This window comes from Colias philodice, chromosome 23, assembly GCF_061535455.1.
Source record: "Colias philodice isolate Cphi_HAF_F1 chromosome 23, ilColPhil1 Martin Lab GWU primary, whole genome shotgun sequence".
NCBI lineage: Eukaryota > Metazoa > Arthropoda > Insecta > Lepidoptera > Pieridae > Colias > Colias philodice.
In genome coordinates, this window is record NC_143108.1 from 6,858,671 (window position 1) to 6,878,868 (window position 20,198).

Here is a 20,198-nt window from a genome sequence, read left to right on the forward strand (position 1 = left end):
AGAGCAAGATATGAAAAAATAACTTAGGGCGGCCGTACACGGACCGCTTCAAGCAGTTGAGACCACAAGTTGAGACCGACGGCTTGAAGCCGCGACCGCGTAGTAAACTATGAACATTCATTCACTAACGTAAACGGACTGCTCGAGCATCGCTACCGCTTCAAGCCGTTAACTGCGCGGTTTGTAGTGTCAGCTCGAGTAGTCAACGACCTACCGCTCGAGCAGTCCGTGTACGTCGTTCAGCCGTTAACTGCTCAAGCCGCCCGTGTACAGCCGCTCATAGATATAGCTGACTAAAACTCAATGTCATATGTATACTTAATACATATTCAATTAGGTTTATGCCAGCTGCAGCGGCTGCGTCCACGACATTTTAAAATATTGTCCATTTGCTATATTACCAAAAAACTTTTATACATTATAATTCGAGACAGACAATGGGATACTATTCTCAAGAGTCAACTTGAATTTATTCGCTTATACGTATGTAGATCATAAAACTATTAACTATTTAACTAACTATAATACAAATAAGTAATATGTATTTGGCATTTAAATACTTACGTAATACTACAAGATAAAAAGGTATTATGCATAAAATAATAATTAGTAATATCTTTAACCCCGATACATGTTTAATCATAGACCTATATTCTCTATTAGTTTCAGCGTAAGGTTTCAGCATTCTTCAGCTGCGAAATAAAAACATTTAATGTTTATAAGAATAAGTATTTAAGGGTATAGGTAAACCTAAGTATCGCTAAAAAATAACGGTTTACTTTTGAAGCTTTTAAAACCGGCATTTCATAATAATTTTAATATAGGTATAGATAGACGTTTGTCTTTCCACGCTTATCATTTGATCAATAAATTTTAGTTTAAAGATAGGTATCACAAATTTGTGTCATAAGTACCTATTATTATACTATTACATATTATTATGTATTAGTAAAAAGTGACTATTTTTATCACAAAATTAAATACATAATATACACATACTGACATACCTACACCATTATCACATCATAATAGTTACTTCGTATACGTAGCCAGGATGGGTACCTACCTATTTTCTTTGGTAAAGTGCAATGCATATATTATAAAATTGATTCATCTATGAATTTGCAGCGTCCAAAGTTCGAATACAAATTAAAAATAGGTGAGCAAAACAGCGTAAGACACGGCAAAAGTGAAAACTTTCCGAGTAGCACTGCCAAGTGTGACGATTCAATATATTTTATACACACATAATAAATGTATAAGTACTTCTATTATAAATATTTCACTTCTATTAACAAAACAATTTAACGCCTTCGAGTTATCAGATTTAAATTGCAACGCACGAGAGGCGCCAGCTTTCAAATAAAAATAGAATCATCAAAATCCGTTCACTCAGTTTCGAGAACACAAAAAAAAGAAATACAAACGAGTTGAGAACCTCCTTTTTTAGACAGCGTTTCTTTTCGTATATACTATATACTTAAAATTAGCAACATGAATGTATCTGGTACGCTTTCACAACCGAACCACAGCTGAAAATGTTAACGCAAAACTTTGGAATAGGGGATGAAAATTCTTACCTGTCGAAGATAATACCTATTCCGAAAATTATGGTATGGCCATACCCCACAGGACATAGTACTTACCTTGGACTATACCGTACCACCATTATATTCTTATATATAAAATTCTCGTGTCACAATGTTAGTCTGCATACTCCTCCGAAACGGGTGGACCGATTCTCATGAAATTTTCTGTGCATATCGGGTTAGTCTGAGAATCGGCCAACATCTATTTTTCATATGTACCACGGGCGAAGCCGGGGCGGACCGCTAGTTATATTATATTATTAATAACTTATTGTTGTAGTTTTATCAATTAGATCGATATTCGTTGTCGTGCTGCTTTTATCTACCCGTAGCTAGATAAGATTTTTAGTAATTTACTGATTTTATAAGCCGCCTAATGGTTTTATAATGTGGTTGTATTTAATAAACAATTTGTTGTATGTTTTGGCTTGGCTCAAAATATATTTTCGCCAAATCCCATATTATAGTTGATTTTGCCTAAAAGAGCAATAAACAACATCCAAACAAACATAACAATATGTATTTTGATCCTATTACAATAACTTAAGCAGTATATTTTCAACAAGACAATGCAAATTTTTTGAAGTGAAAACTTCTTTAGCGGCGTTGGGTATAAAATCTTAAACTCGCGTCAGGACACGTGGCCTGAAATACCGCCTGACCGAAAAAGCGTAAGACGGATGTTTTTTTTTTTAGCCCTTATATTGCATGCGTAAGACGGATACCATTCCAAAATATCAAACATGCTGAACGTTAATAATCAAGTTTTCTTTCACTTCTGCTGGCACTCCCGGAGTGCAACCCGTCTTTTTTTTTTTCAAAGTTTATTTTCATGTCCAGTCGAAAGATAAATGATGTTTTAATCGCCCCGATTAAAATTCCATACATAGGTATTGTTAAATTTAATAAAATCTACACTAGAATCCAATCATTGAAATCATACTCATTTTTAATGAGTATGATTTCAATGAAGTAGATGTGTGTTTAAATATCTATTGTTTTAATATTGACGTTTCGGCAAATATTTATTATTATTTTTTTTGTAAAGATAGTGTGTTTACAGCTTATCTATTTTTTAAATTCAACATTTCATAATCTGTCAAAATAACAGATAATTCAAACTGGCCGGTCGGTTCGAAGTTCAAATATTCGATTTTCTCATCGTCCGTTTAGAAATTATTTGGCCAGTGCAGTGTACTAAAATCGGGCGCGTGTGCCGTGCGCGTTCCAGTGTTTCGACGAACATCGATAAAAGAACGCGTTAGACATTACATAATAAAAAAAGTTATCTCTATGATTTTTTTTAGGTTATAATTTAACTGTGATAAGTGTATCATTGTATGTTTAGTCGTTATTTTATTTTTTGACAATTGGTAAGTTATTTTTTTGATGCTATTCTTTTATGTACGGATTTCGGTTTACGATTAAATCCATATGATTTTGTATTTTTTTGTCTTACATAAATTTATCAAAAAATAGAAGTATATTTTTTAATATTTTAAGTATATAGTTAACAGTTAGTCACTAATAAAATTGTTAAGTTAGTTAATTTACAACTACCCGCTTTTATATTGTCAACGGTAACGGTCATTAACGTTTTTTATACAAGATCCTTTAAGGTGAATTTTCTTTGAATTTTTTTGAAAAAATAAGAAGCATCGATAACAGTAAAAGGCAATAATTTTACGTATTTTAAATATGAATGTTTAGGGAAGTATAATGCAACACAAATAATTTATTTGCGTTAATAGGTAGGTATGTGCACGTCTTGTGTACGAATGTTTTACACCAGATTTCACTTTCTTTATATTTTACACAAAAAAAGTTTATTCATCTTATATTTTTAAGAGAGTTGACGCGGGTAACGGGGTAACAGTCTAAAAACCCTGGAATATTTGATAAAACGATAATTTGAAAAACTGTAGTCTGGAGGATTCCTTTAATTAGATAGATTTAATGAACAACCTATAATTAATATACATGCACTGAAAAAACAATACAAAATTACTCGATTATTTTGTCAAATGCTTGACGAATTCCAATGATATTTGGCATAGACACGGCGTATCGTAATTTGTAATGAAACATTATTAAAATACCGACGTTTCAAAAAACAAACAAATTTCTATCAGAAAGAGTTTCTGCTAAAATGCTTGAGATTTAATTTTAAAGTGCAAAAGTGTTTTTTATTAGGTATCTGCTCGTTATTTTGAACCTCACTACTCTCCACAGATGAACTGACTATGATAATATTTTTTTTTAAAGCTAGTGCCTTGGTTGGTCATATTTAAATTTTATCAGTTCACAAGAGCGTATGTGCTGAGCACACGTGTCAGAAGTGTAACTTCTTCAGCAAGATTCAAAGCAAAATAAGACGTGACGGTATTGTCATGACGCGACCTTGAATTTTGAAATTTTACCCTCAACGCGCCTAAAAAAGTTTTAATTCAAAATAATTATCTTGCGCTGTTTTAAAACGCTCCTAACGCAAACGGCAAACGTAACGAAGCTTTTCTTATGTCTATCTTTATCCGAACATGACCCAGTATAACATGAAGTATGTATTTATAAATCTTATATAATGTCAATGAACTTGAATTATAGGCGTAGTTATACAGTATGTAGTCATTTAGATGCAGAATGTAGACGCACAAGATTAAATACGAAAGGATGTTGGTTTCGCTTCAGTCGCATAAGCAACACGACTGAAACTTATGAACATAACATTTAATACAGTATTAATAAACTAGATTTCCGCCCGCGGCTTCACTCGCTTTGTCTAAAACCTAATAAATTATATACTAAAACCTGCCTCTGAAATCACTCTAGCCTCTAGGTATCTATTAAGAAAAACTGCATCAAAACCCGATGCGTAGGTAGTTTTAAAGATTTAAGCATACAAAGGGACATAGGGACAGAGAAAGCAACTTTGTTTAAATACTATGTTGTGATAAATATATTTCTCAGAAGTACTTAGGTTAGTTCTGTTTATATTACCTAGAAAGCCCAATAAGTATTGAAAGTTCAAAGACAATACTAGAAAGTAAAAACGACCATAACTTTATGGATTGGAATTCCTCGTAATTTACATTGAAAGCTATTTTAAAACTCCATGATTAACTAGATACTTTTATAAAATTAGTACGGTCTACTTATCTCCGTGCTTTAAAATAAATATAATCTAACTAGCTTTCCGCCCGCGGCTTCGCCCGCGTTTTCAGAGAAAACCCCGCATAGTTCCCTTTCCCGTGGGATTTCCGGGATAAAACCTATCCTATCTCTCAACTTGGATCGAACTGCACATGGTGTGCGAATTTTATTATAGTCGGTTAAGTGGTTTAGGAGTCCATTGAGGACAAACATTGTGACACGAGATTTATAATATATATTAAGATATGACTGATAAACAATAACTTATCAAAAAGTTTGACCTCAAGTCCGTAATTGAAGTAAGTTTTAAACATCTTGTTTTTGGAAACTGATAAGCTTTGTTATTCTTTGAGATGGTAATTATTGATATGTATAATCTTTATAAATAAAAAATATTCGTTCAATGTGTTGCTAAGCGTTAAGCTTGAGAACTGCTCAACCGATTTTGATGCAACTATTACTATTAGCCATAACACTTTCTACAAGACGTTTCAAGAGCAAAAAAAGATACTTACATGAAAAGATGACTGAAAAAAGGCATAATATTATTTGTGCTTCTAAAACCATATTATTTTTATACTTAATATTCAATTCTGGTATTAAAATTATAAGGAATCGAGATGAAGGTTTTTTCACGAAAAGTTCTAACGACTTCAATCAAGAATCGCGGCCCAGCGCCAGCTACAACATAATTCGATAATTTTATTTTAGTAGGTATGAATTTGTGAAAATATATCTTATCTTATATGTAGGTATATAAAATTCTCGTGTCACAATGTTAGTCTGCATACTCCTCCGAAACGGGTGGACCGATTCTCATGAAATTTTCTGTGCATATCGGGTAAGTCTGAGAATCGGCCAACATCTATTTTTCATATGTACCACGGGCGAAGCCGGGGCGGACCGCTAGTTATTGTATATTTTGCTAGTATTTATAGCTGTATGTACTCAGTAAGTACTTTTATATCGTACCTATATTTTCACATATAAGTACGATATATCGCACTAACGCTTTAATTAAACTATCCATATTTATTATTCTTATCTATAAGATAATTTTTAAACGTTTTTTTGGAATACAAATAATACAGATAATAAAAAGGTGAAATAAAAAATGTAGACATAGTATTTTCTTCTGTTGATTTTAAAAAGCTTTAACTACATAACTAATTTATAATTAAGACATTTTTACGGATTTTAAACGTGTTTTATTTATTATGTGGCTAGTCTATATGCTATAGGTAGGTACAGCTTATATATCATCATGTTAAAATAAGCGGAATATAATATAATCGGATAGAATAGGATTTGAGTTATGCGAGTAAAACCACAGGGCACAGTTATTTGTAAATAAAGTTAATTTTAACCACATTAAAGTCCCATATTAAACCACGCTGAAAAGTTTAACGAACAAAGACGTACACATTAATCTTACGATGTAGTGCCAAAGTGTAAAAATAAATATGAATACACCGTGACGTATGTTTATGTAACATCGCAGATTTTTTGCTATGGCCCAGGCGCCAACATTTCTAAATCTATAATAGTATTGTATATAACATAATAACAATAATATATATATACTAGCGGTCCGCCCCGGCTTCGCCCGTGGTACATAATATTTACGTTTTCTCTACATAAGAACCATCCTCGTACTTCAAGGAATATAATAAAAAAAGAATTATCGAAATCGGTTCAGCCGTTCTCGAGTTATGCGCTTACCAACACATTTTGCGATTCATTTTTATATATAAGAAGATTGTACATAATATAATAACAATAATATATATGTAAAGGCAAAGTTCTCCAGTCATTTCCGGCTGTCTACTACCACCTACTACTCGACAACTATTGAAGAGAACTATTCTATGCGGTTTTCAGCAACATAATATAGGTAATAATAAACTTTATTTAACACCAATCAAAACATATTTAATAGAAAAAGTTGCATAAAATCTAAGAAATTCACATTAAATTATACTAGACTAGATTTCCGCAAGCGGCTCCGCCCAGGAAAACGGGCATAATTCCCGTTACTGTGTCTGTCTTCAGCTACTTGCATACCAAATTTCATTGTGGTCGGTTTGGTAGTATTTGCGTGACAGAGATGCATCCATCCATCCATCCTCGCAAACATTCGTATTCATAATATTAGTAGGATTATGCTACGAATAAGTAGGTACCTAATTAAAAATCCATACTAATATTATAATAAATGCGAAAGTAACTCTGTCTGTCTGTCTGTTACTCAATCACGCCTGAACTACTGACCCAATTTGCATGAAATTTGGTATAGAGATATTCTGATACCCGAGAAAGGACATAGGATAGGTTTTATCCCGGAAATCCTACGGGAACGGGTTTTTCTCTAAAAACGCGGGCGAAACCGCGAGCGGAAAGCTAGTAGGTAGATAATAATTTTCCTGTTTGGCAAGATAACAGTAATATATTGATCAGGCGCCTTAACCTCATAAATTTGCTTATATGGAAGAGGAAAAGGAAGGGGATGTAAATATTTGGTCTCCAAGCCTCATCCATTCAACAAAACGCGTTAAAGTATTACAAATAAACTGCTTAGTCATTTTGAAGTATGATTTAAGCTAGGCTTTAGAATATTTTTGTTTTGATGATGGAAAATAACATTATATTTTAAAAAATGTGTGCGTGTACTAGTGTACACACGTAAGAAGTGAAACTTCATTATGACCTTATTTTTCAAAAAATAATTTACTATATGCAACTTTACAGAAATACGTCGAATCACGCGTGGTGGGATAAGAAAAAGATGGCGCGTAACGGAAAAATGTCACGCGTAACGAAAAAATGTTACACTTATTTTTTTTCCAACCCCGATAAAGAAGTTTCACTTCAATAACTAGCTGCCCCAGCCCCCAGCAGACTTTGTTATACCGTGGCCTGGTTATACCCTATTGCTCCTATTGGTCAAGCCGTTTTCGAGTTTTACGCTTAGCAATACATTTTTATTATATACCTAGATTTTTAGTGAATATTGAACCTACCATATAAAAAAAAGATTGCTCAAAATCATATAATGTGATTTTTACTATACAAATATTTAAATTGTAATAATAAAATAAAGTGCTTTATAGACTGCGAGCACTCTATAAAAGAGATTTTAATGTTTTCCAAGTAACAACGGAGAGATAAAATAATTGCCGCTTATCAGTGCTGATAACAGCAATGGACAGCAATGGTACTCGTATTATTTTTTTATTAAGTATTACGCTATATAATGATATGGATTGCGACCATGGCCCAATGACAAAGTTTTAGAAGTTACTTGTTGAAGCTATGATCTATAATTAACACGCTTTTTTAGCAAATGGGATGTCCGTAACAAAAAAAAACATTAAAAGATTCAATAGTTAGTACCTACTTAGTTAAATAATTATGAATTAATAACGTAGGATTTTAACTTTGACAGTTTGTTATCTAACTTTACGAATTTCAGAGGGTACCTTTCGTAGCACATTTAAGCGATAAGCATCAAAGCGAAACCGAATATTTAACTAATTACCACTAATTACTAACCATTACGTCAAAAGCTGTTTTGTATGAAGTGCTATCAAAAGAATAAAAGCAGAAACAATAAATATTTATCAGTACCATAAATTAGATAAACAAGGGTACGATTTACAACCAACAGTAGTCGACGGTGATCGCTATCTAAATCCTAAATTTGAAATGTCTCAGATAATTTGTTTATCTGTGAGTGTAAGATTGGAGTGTACTTTAGTTTGTCCTTGTGGTAAAGAAAACAGTCACTATATTATGCAAATATGTACCTATTATTCTTTTCTACTTCCCAGAAATTTCGTTTGGAATTATGTTAATGTTTTTAACTTTTATCGATGTATGATTGTAGTTTTATTTACATCTTTTGCAATAAAAAAACTCAGATATATTATATTCTAAATAAAATGTTTTGTTTTATACCGAACTAAACATTAAACAGCATGTACCCTAATTACAATAATTGTAATTAGGACGTACCCAAAAACAAATACAAACCTAATATAGTCGTACCCTAAGTTTCAATTTGTGCCCAAATTTGGAAACCCAAATCGTAACATTTCTGTAGTTTTGAATTGTCACCTACTTATAAATGTAGTAATGTAGGAGGATGTGGATTCAACCAATTATAAAAATGTTTTATGATGTGTGGTCGACCCCAAGTATGATATAATAATCGGCAATACAAACGTTTTATTAGTGTTATATATATCTAAATCTGATAATTCAATCTCCTGACACAAGGATATGAATATCTTATTCAGTAGCTACCGCGATAATCTTAATCTCAAAGATAAATATAAACGAGATATCCGCTTTGAGAATCCTCTGTAAGGGGTGATAACATGGATATTTGGCAATTGTGAACTATTTTTAATTGACAGAACAATGTATTGTACCTACAGCGCAACTATAATAGGACGGTTTGATCGGTTTCTATGGGAAAGTGTCCAGTCAAGTTTATGCAAAATTTTTGTACTCAATCGATTTCACTGAAATTTGGAATGTAACTATTTAGAAATTAGAATTGAGTTAAAATTTAAATTATTTTTTTAAATCGTTCATACTACGCAAATCCAGACCGAAAGTGAAAATGGTACTCTTGCTCAATTATATTTTTGTATGTATGTACATATTTAAATTACGGTTATTTATTAATTATGGTTATTTATTAATTATTTCATTCACATTTTGCTGATATACAACGCTTGAAATTTACAGAAACTAGGTAATTGAAATTTAGGAAATAATAGGTAGGTAGGTAAATAAATGTGTAAATATTATATAATATCGAGCACGTTGATGATCAAGTTGTTGGTGCCAAGTCGCAACTGATGTTTATCAACATCAATGATAAACTAATTCTTGAAAATGCATTGCAGTAATGTTTTAAATATCATATTAACACTGCATAATGGAAAACAGATAATATTTAAGTAGTGTTTTATTTATTTCAAGGCACCACATTTCATGTACCTACGCAGGATGTAACTGTAACGGTTCAGGTTCTTGGCTCTTACTGACCCGTCAAAAAACCAATATATTCGATTTTAACCTAAAATAGGTTAAAATCTAACATATTTGTCGGAGAATTTAAATAACTCTCCATAATTAATTATAATTAGGTAGATATGTGAAATAATATTAAATAATGACTCAGTGCGCACACCTTGCGCGGTCGATGGTAGTACCGAGACTATATCATCGAGCTACTGACTCAAGGAATATAAACCATAGCATGGCCCGTAAGCCCATACATTTCATATCAATTCAATATCGACATTATGTTGTACACAATAGAGTACATTATAATAGGAAGGTATAGCCACATAACAACTACTCTGTTATGATTCTCTCACACGGCCATTCTGACAACGAGCGCGTTCTCGCGCGAACAATTCGACAAGTAATTTTGCAAATTACTTACTGCGTTGTTATTTCATTTGTTGTATTCAAACTCTTTTCCCTTCACGGTTTGTAACTTTTCACACCGACTCACAAATTATTACTCATCATCGTCATCATCGGCGATATCAACAACTGCTACTGTCGCCTAAAGGCGAAGCTTTGAATGTATAGTGTGTGTTTATTATATTGTAAGTGTAGAGCTCTGAACAAATACTGGAACTACATGCAGCGCGGAGCCTGACATGTACTGTAGTCACATGAAGCGCAATGCTTCGCACAAAATCTGGAACTACATACAGCGCGGAGCCTCATATGTACTGTGACTACAAGGAGCTTAAAGCTACCCACAACAACTGGAACTACATGCAGCGCGGAGCCTGCCATGTACTGTGATCACAAGGAGCGCAATGCTACCCATAACATCTGGAACTACATGCAGCGCGGAGCCTGCCATGTACTGTGATCACAAGGAGCGCAATGCTACCCATAACATTTGGAACTACATGCAGCGCGGAGCTTGCCATGTATTGGTGTGTATGTGTGTGTATTATATTGTATGTGTAGAGCTCTGAATAAATACTGGAACTACATGCAGCGCGGAGCCTGACATGTACTGTAGTCACATGAAGCGCAATGCTTCGCACAAAATCTGGAACTACATACAGCGCGGAGCCTCATATGTACTGTGACTACAAGGAGCTTAAAGCTACCCACAACAACTGGAACTACATGCAGCGCGGAGCCTGCCATGTACTGTGATCACAAGGAGCGCAAGCGCTACCCACAACTACACGAAGCGCGGAGCCTCCAATGTACAACATGACATACACGCCTTGCCATGTCAAACACAGAGCTATTATTGAGCTATTAAATTGTGGTGTGCATGTGTGCTATGAAACTTTTGTGTAATACTTAGATTAACTATACGGAACTATGTAACAACCGAAGGAATAAATAGGTAAAAATAATAAAATAAAACAAAAATAAAATTAGACGGAGTATGTATTTATTTATTAATAATACTTTATTGTACAAAACAATGTAAGGAAATCTAGTACAGACTTATAAGGTAAAAATATTTTACGCAATATGCGGCCTTATTGCTCACACACAGCAATCTCTGCCAGGCAACCTGGAAGTTACTGGAAGTAAGGAGTAACTTGTGGACTACATTTTTTTTTTATTCATTGACTCACTTTCCAACTGCGGCCTCCAGTTTGAGACTCGATTCGATACCTCTCGTTATCGCAAATTTTAGATTATTTTGCATGGACTGGAGAACTTCTCTCCTAACTTAGTAATTAACATCGTATAACACGCCATCAATTCGTCGTCCAGTGACACTATTTACAGGAAAACACAAAACTTGCACTTATAACTTGATGTATACTAGGTATTATAACAACACTTTACAATTGGGGCACAGTAACAACTAATAATTAATTTACGAAGACTGAACCAAGTCTAAAATTCTAAAGTCGCACCGACTTCCATATCATTTACCACTATCGACGATATCACATTGTCATAGTCTACCTTCCGACGATTCAATAATCATAAATGACTATCAAAACAAGTAAAATAACATTGATGTTACAATCGGCTTTTCTTTCTTACTAACACAAAATCATCAACATTAAATAGAATGCGTTTTTTTTTTCAATACGAGCCTTATAGACGTGCAATTGCTCGTCCATCCTGACTTTTGTGTTATTTCTAATTTCAAATAGGTCAAAGTGGTCAAGTGTTGACACTCGTACTAAAACATTATTACACGGTGGACTTGCAGCCTATAGACAATTGCAATGGGCTGTCGCCTGTGCTGTGCGTTTCTTTCATACAATACAATTCAAAGTAAGTTGAATTTTGCCAATAATTGTAGAATGCCAATATCTACGTTCATGATTTTCAGCGATAATGAAACAATGAACTTAAGAACAGACATAAACCTTTTAAAATAACCCGTTAGCGAAACTCATCCCGCTTGTAATTTTGTAAAACTCAAAAGAACACTGTCAACACAAGTCTATGAGTTCGCTACCTGCAAACGACGTAGCTTGATCGGCTACTTTCAGCTTTCAGCGCCTTAAATAAGACAACAAAAACACAGCGCTTAACATGCTCTTTTTTTTGTGAAGACATATTTTTAACAGGAGCTAGGTGACAATATTTACCAGTAAATGCGTCAACAATTACCAATGCGCATTTCTTAAACTCGTAAGTGCCATTCGTATCGATTGTAATGTATGAAGTGGCTCTGACACATTTTCTATCGGATGTTAAGTCGACTGTCCAGCTCTAGAGGGCCTTTTATTAACTTTGCGATGTTAAAACGTTCAATGTACGTTCTAACGAAATTACACTAAATTTTTGCAGGATTTCTAAACTTAAATGTTTCAAATAATCATGAAATGATTGTATCAATAAACGAATGATAACACTTCATTTGCACCTAACAAAACCAGAAGTTTATATAGCAGGCATTTTTTTTATCGTATGTGACAACCTTAAACTTAAATCAATAATGTCATTTCATCGCACATGTCGCGAATCTTTACTATTTTTGCCCGAATTGAACATTATGTGGAGACAATTAGTTTCTACTAATCAAATCTACATGCGGTATTCTTGTACCCTTGCGTAGGTACCGACATCGAAATCACAAGCTTGTATGTAAGCCCATCATCTATGAACACGAGGAGAAAATCTTTTTCTTATGACATGATGCTTTGAGACTATTTTAATCTGTTAATATTTTAAAATGATAACGCTTAATTAATTATGCTTGAGGTTTTCTTAAACCTTTTAACTCTATTCAATAACTATGATAACAACTTTCTGTGTCAGTGATTCTTTGATTTTAATATTCGATTTTTAAGTTGATCATTACTTTCTTGTAGGAAAATTGAACCATAATAATCTATTGAACAGGAATCTGTGTGTACTTCAACAACGAGATTTGTCCGAAAATCGTTAATAAAGAAGCAGACGTCATTATTTTTTGTTTTGTTAATTTCTCCGCAGGTGGGTGTCCGTATGCGAAGTGCACCAATCCTACTTTACGTCTTTTTTATTTATTTCATACAATAGGGGCTAAGACTTAAGAAAAGCTAGGAGTAATCTCTCTACAATACCTCACGAATAAATATCTCTTATTTATCTGACGAAGCTACCGTTCGATGTTATGAAACCTTGTTGTGAATAGGCTATTCAATGTTGCAACAGCAACTTGCATTTATTCCAATTAAATGAAAACTCTGATCAAGTGAGACTTTCAATACTCTTCTTAAACAAAAGAATGTAAGCTCTTAAATTTTGAAAACTCGAGAACATCGTTGAATATAAAAAGTAGCTATGAAGTCACATAATTTATCTAGTCCTTGGTTAACAACAAGGGCATTACAAAGCCTTATAAACGTTGAAAGAACTATAGATTGTGCTTGTGTTGTATTCACAAGTCTTATTTCCATTTCACAAAATTCGTGCTTTACTTTCAATGATGGGTCACACAGGATGAACATAATTAAAATCATTGGAATCCGCGTTTATAAATTCAATATGATTGTCCGCAAAAACAAATATTTTTTATTTTAAATTCACGAATAATTTGACTCCCATTGTTATTCATAATCAAACTACGTCCGGCTCTAGTAAAAACATCTCAACCTGTTACTTCATCCCCGAAAGTACTCGAAAGTCTACAACAACCAAAGCTCATAATATTTACATCATTAACAGTTATAGGTAATGTTGTACGGGCGAATGAATAGGTTGATACAGTGCCAATTCTTGTTACGCGAGTGTATACAAACTCTAGAGGCCTGGTCATGTTATCCATGGCTATCCTTTTACAAAGGAAAAAAAAACAATCGGACCCGCTGTCAATAAGGCACTTGAACTTAACGCCGGCAACATCTGTGACTGTAAGCAGGGTATCGTGCTGTAAACACACATTAACAGGGTATTGTTTCTTAAAGAGCGTGCCGCCCGTTGCTTAGAAAAACAAACCTCTTCTATGTGACCAAATTTATGACTATAAGTGCGTTGTTGTACTTTTTCTTAAATATTCAACGGACCTTTGTTATTCTTAATGATTAAACTAACTGATTTTGTTTCATAGGCGAGATTTACCGTCACGTTTGTAATGACATGTGAACACACAGTTATAGCAAACAATTTGCAACATGCGACGCTTTAATTGATTTGTGCCAAAATGTCTATCAAGACCCACAAAATCAATCGGCGTGTATCATAATAATTCAGATCATACCTGGTCATCTGCAATACCTTCTACCACGAATTTACTATATTCGCGTAGTTCCAGCCCCTTCGCAGCCGGTCGGTTAGCACCAACTTTGTAGTGGAGCACTCGATGTATGTTGAAACTCGATCACTTTTTTACCATACCATATCTCGAAAAAGGTATTTTCGTTACACCATTATGCTGCCGTAAACTCGCTATCATTCGGGTCGTACATCGGTATGTAAACATCATTATAGTTTACCTTCCTTAATTATGCGTTAGACCCGGAAACAAAATGTTTCGTTTCGGGAAAGTGTATCTGCCATTTCTTTTAACAGGGATGCGCACGACATGATGATTGCGAAACCCACACACAACATTGTCGTTGTCGTGCTAACATTCTCATGATTTATTGGTGGAAACTGTGGTTCTTCTCGAACCTCATTAACACTAGCTATATCTTCTTGAATCTCACTAACACTATCACTCGTTTCACTTACTTGCAGATTTGCACCGTTTAACAAAGTCATATTCGTATTGGAATCGGGGGTAATAAGTGCCGATCCCACCGCTGCTGTCGGAGAATTTAAATAACTCTCCATAATTAATTATAATTAGGTAGATATGTGAAATAATATTAAATAATGACTCAGTGCGCACACCTTGCGCGGTCGATGGTAGTACCGAGACTATATCATCGAGCTACTGACTCAAGGAATATAAACCATATCATGGCCCGTAAGCCCATACATTTCATATCAATTCAATATCGACATTATGTTGTACACAATAGAGTACATTATAATAGGAAGGTATAGCCACATAACAACTACTCTGTTATGATTCTCTCACATATTAAACAGGTTAAACTTATCTAGGCGTTCGTTTTGCTAATACCTGTATATCGATATCTTTTAAATCTATATTATTTTAGACTAGTAATATTTTTTAAATTAAAAAAGTTCTTTGTAAATTCAAATATAACTATTACTTAACTAGTGTATCTATTATCACCGTATTTGTAAAGTCCTATATTTTTATACCTCTAATGAGTCCGTCACTAATAGTTTATTTGCTATAGATAATAACAGGAACGCAGCGGCAGTATCTATTGATTGAAAACAGGATGACTCAAATATTACCTCGTTGTCTCTATTGAACGTTATTAAGATGCGATTGACTTCAACGTGTGGACTTGACCTATCATATCTGCTGCTATTCTAATTCAATTTTGTATTGTTTACATTTGGACAATAACATTTAAGACCGGAAGAACTTTTTGGTATGATAGGTTTTTAGTTGAATTGTGCAATTGAAATGTTACAATTCTCAGAATCATTGCTTAGAAAGTGTGTTTGTTTATTGGTTTATCTTTCTATCACGTCGCAACGGAGCAATTTTTTGGTAGGTATTACTTTTTTATGACCGCCTCCTTGGTACAGTGGTTGACGCGTGAGCGTAGAACTGAGGGGGCCTGGGTTCGATTCCCGGTGGAGACGAAGAAAAAAAAAATGTCTCGGTCTGGCAGGACACAGAAGGCTGATCACCTACTTGTCCCTAAAGAAAATCGATCAGTGAAACAGATGTATGAATAATGCATCTGCCCCTTACCCCACTAGGGGACACGGGACTTCACTTTTTATTACTTTTTTATATGGAGATACATATAAAACGTTATTGCTCTTTATCGCATTGATTTTTAAATCTTCCTAAAATGATTTAAATAGAATATTAAATATATTTGTAGTTAGCTAGGCAAAAACGCAAGTGTGCACGCAAAACCGCGTGCTAAAACTAGTTGATAAACGAAACATGTTATCAATTACAAGGGCAGTTGCTCGATATTACAAGATCCGTTTATTTATATACAAACTTCTGCCAAACGTTTTCAGTGTGCCTATTTCGGTTATAAGGTGATGTACACATTCATCGCAGCTATTGGCAGATTTGATTTGTATAAAACTGAAAGGTTTGTTCGTTTATTTGAACGCGCTAATCTCAAGAACGACTGGTCCGATTTGAAAAATTATTTCAGCTATATATTATCATAACGACTAACAGGAGCGGGGGAATGTTAGTAAAACCGCGGGGCAGTATTTACTAGCTATGCCTAAATTTAAAACGTTATAATAAAAGTTAATATCCAACAATAATTAATTAATCAATAGGCAGGTTTCATATATTCAAGAAAGTCGGGTTAGTTTAATAGGTAACCCACCTTATAATAACACCAGAAAAAGTAAACGAATTCTAAGTCATATTTTTCTTGCATTTGTGACCGAACGATAACTACGACAAAAAACTAATTCTACAAAAAAAGAAACACGTGTAAAAGGAATTAATCTTGATGTAAATATTTACGGAAGATCATCGTTTGAGTACCCGATAAAAAATATATGTACATATATCTCGATGTGGAGATACGATATACTCGTAACTGGTTAGATAGTGATTTAGGTTACTTTTTAAAGCGGTAAAGTATCATTCCCATGTATTATGAGACCGTGGTGTTCTATCCATTTAAGTTGGAAAATTTTACAGAAAAAGAAATAACACTTATTGAAATCCATACTAATATTATTAATGCGAAAGTAACTGTGTCTGTCTGTTACTCAATCACGCCTAAACTACTGAACCAATTTGCATGTAATTTGGTATGGAGATATTTTGATACCCGAGAAAGGACATTGGCTACCTTTTATTGCGAAATATGTATGTACCACGGGCGAAGCCGGGGGGGACCTCTAGTACCTAAGTTATAAGTTTATCTTTGTCAAAGCATGTATTTCGGCTAACGAATTAGCAATGCCATTCAACTCGGTAATTATCTCAGTGTTTTTGTTACACGGTTTGTTAAACGACTCATAAACATTGATAATTTAATTTAGAATTATAGAATTGTTTGTGTTTAAGCGTTTATCACTATACTCTATGGTAAACGTAGAAACTTATGACTTTACACTGTAAACTTAAAACTAGGCTGTACTCGGTGCAGTAAAAAGTAAAACGGTTTAGTTAAATATAGCTAATCATATACATCACAATAAAGTTCAACATAGCTAATCATTACATAATTGTTTTTCAAAATTGATTCTGCCAAAGAAGGCACAAAAGTTTAAGTATAATAATTGTTTGATAATCTCAAGAACTTTTCGTTCTAATTGATAAAAAAAATGTGTTTCGTAGTTAATATTTTATTGTATATTATGTCCTATCGTCATTCGAAGGATTCAAATTACAGCCAGTAGATACGGAAAATCAATGAAAAATATCGCAAATGTTGGATAAATTTTTCTTTTTTGAGAGCAAAAGAAGTTGCGCAGTTTAAAATATATAAACGATATATTTTAAGTAATAAAAGAATTGAGTACATTACATTTTATTGTATTGGAACACCGATGCACCGCATTCCAATTTTAATCTGATTCATTAATTCATTGTAATCTATATTTGGATGTTAAGACGTTAATTGAATCGATTTTACCCTAGTAGGGTTGATAAAACACAATTTTAAGTTAGTTTTATTTTTTTAAGTGCTTTTATGGAACAAGTCGATTTTATAATATCAAATTAATTTTTTTATGTATTTAATATTTTGTGTGTTTTTTTATCACAGGTATCAGAAATGAGAAAATATACAATTTGAATATAATTTGAATCTCTCTAAGTTCTAAGTCTAATGTTATTTTATATAACATTTTTACTGCTTAAACATTTTTGCTGTTATAAAATAATTTCATAAACTATAAGGTAGCAGCCCTAACAAGAGATGTTACACAAATCCTTGCACTTGTAATCTAATGAGCGATAATTAGCATGCCATTATCATGGCGGTGTCCTTTACGATGCCCTAGGGATTCTAGGTTATTCTGAACAATAGTCTTTGGAGAGTCACGCTATGAAGGAATATTAATGAACTAATTAATGAGACAATACTGGAATCTATGTTATGTTCAGGTTTGCGTTTGACTGTGCAATAAGATGAAAAAATATAGTGTGATGTAGACGATTTTTTATCAGACAGTAAAAACAGGTCCTCCTTCTTTCAACTTTGCAGCACATGTGAGATGATTCATTATTTTAAAACCGAACTAAATTATGTTCCATAAAAAATAAATTATGAATTGTCCCACGCAGCACGCATATTAGACCCTTTTTGTCAGATCTATCCGAAAAATAAACAACCAAATAAATGGTCATGTGTGGGGATCAATGAAAATGTACATGCATTTTCTTCAGACCATTGGAGGACTAGGCTTTGATATTAAATACCTGGTAAATATCGAATTACTTTAGAAAATTAATATAAGTATCGAATTGAAAGATTAAGGTACAACACGAACAATTTGTTACATCAAATATGTTCCGGTGATTTTGCTTGAAAAAAGTAAAAAACGTCTATATCCATCGACCATCTAAATTTTCAAAAGGATCGGATAAGCAACGTAAAAAGCGGTAGAATAGCTTCCTGAATTTAAATGAACTATAATCTAATCCATTTATGCAATTCGCCTAGCTATTATAAAATACAAAAGCGACGAAGCCAGGTGCATCGTCTAGTTCAATGTCGTGTCAGTTACAATTAACCTCTGTATTAGATTTCCATCATTGTTAGCGGTGACTGCCAATAGACGTAGCGTGTTATTATTGATAGATGCGTAAGTAAATTTTTATCATTTTTTCTAAAATAATAATAGTTAAAAAAAACTAAAAAACACGCTTTTTATAGAAAACCGAACAAAAGAATAGAAAATTTTATCAAATTAGTGTATTTTCATCGGTCCTCAATAGATCTACAAAGTTTGAACGAAATCTGGCCGTTTAAAGTGGGTCAAAATCGCGCCCAAAGAAGTCGGTTACAAACATACAGGTGAAGCTAATATAAAGCGTGTAAAAAAAACCTCTGAAAATGATTTGATCCTCTGAATCTATCCAATTTGAAAAGGCTTATCAGAACGAAAGTACTCGTTTTTTTTTGCAATGTCATTCGTAAAAGAACTCTATCAGTGAAACGGACTTTGCCATAAAATTTTAGTTGAAGCCACATGAGTTGTAGCTAAACATGAAGGGAGTATATTCATTTGATGAATTTGATTCCTAAATTACGTTACAAAGGATACAAGGAGTAAATTTTCTCATTTTGTTTACATTTTTTGTAAACGAATGCGAGATAATCTAAGTTTTAATATTAATACGACCGCGCCGAATATATATACGGATTATCTTTGAAAAATTGAGTATCAAGGCATCCAAACAAAAGTTGTTATTATAAAATTATTAGCTGTATTATTTTCAAGATATCAGCCAAATTCTATACATCAAGACGCAAATTAAACTGATTTCTCTTGTTTCAGAATGCAGTAATACGACAAAATGGATAAGCCGACAATGCACATGCTCTCCGTCCAGGAGAAGGGCGGACAGACGAAACGGACGAACCAATATATCGCAGCTATAGCTGGTAAGAAGCTTTGTAGCACAATTACTTCTATGCAATGCTACTAAAAATAGGAAAGACAAATGTCATTTTAAAAATACGATTTACTAAAAAATCCTTTTTTGCATTTTAATAATGATTTATTTTATTTTATCTGACTCTTACTACTGGATTGAATACAAACGTTATTTCTTGACTTAGAAAATAATTCTTTGAAATTACACAAAACAATCTTTTCTTAGTTGAATTGCATAGTATGTGAGATAAGTACAATTTCAGTTGGTAGAAAAGTGTTATAGTGCTTTGAAGTTGGGTACAGATTACTAAATAGTTACTA

General features: G+C 33.4%; 1 protein-coding gene across 1 annotated transcript in view; it reads left to right on the forward strand.

The window, feature by feature from the left end:
• Nucleotides 1–2,718: 2,718 nt before the first annotated feature.
• LOC149478122 (facilitated trehalose transporter Tret1-like) overlaps nt 2,719–20,198 on the forward strand; it is a 28,636-nt gene continuing 11,156 nt past the window's right edge. Inside the window, exons 1-2 of the mRNA XM_089709889.1 lie at nt 2,719–2,962; nt 19,779–19,885. Of these exons, the coding sequence (XP_089566015.1) occupies nt 19,798–19,885 (88 nt within the window). The 5' untranslated portion in view covers nt 2,719–2,962; nt 19,779–19,797. The remainder of the gene's footprint in view (nt 2,963–19,778; nt 19,886–20,198) is intronic.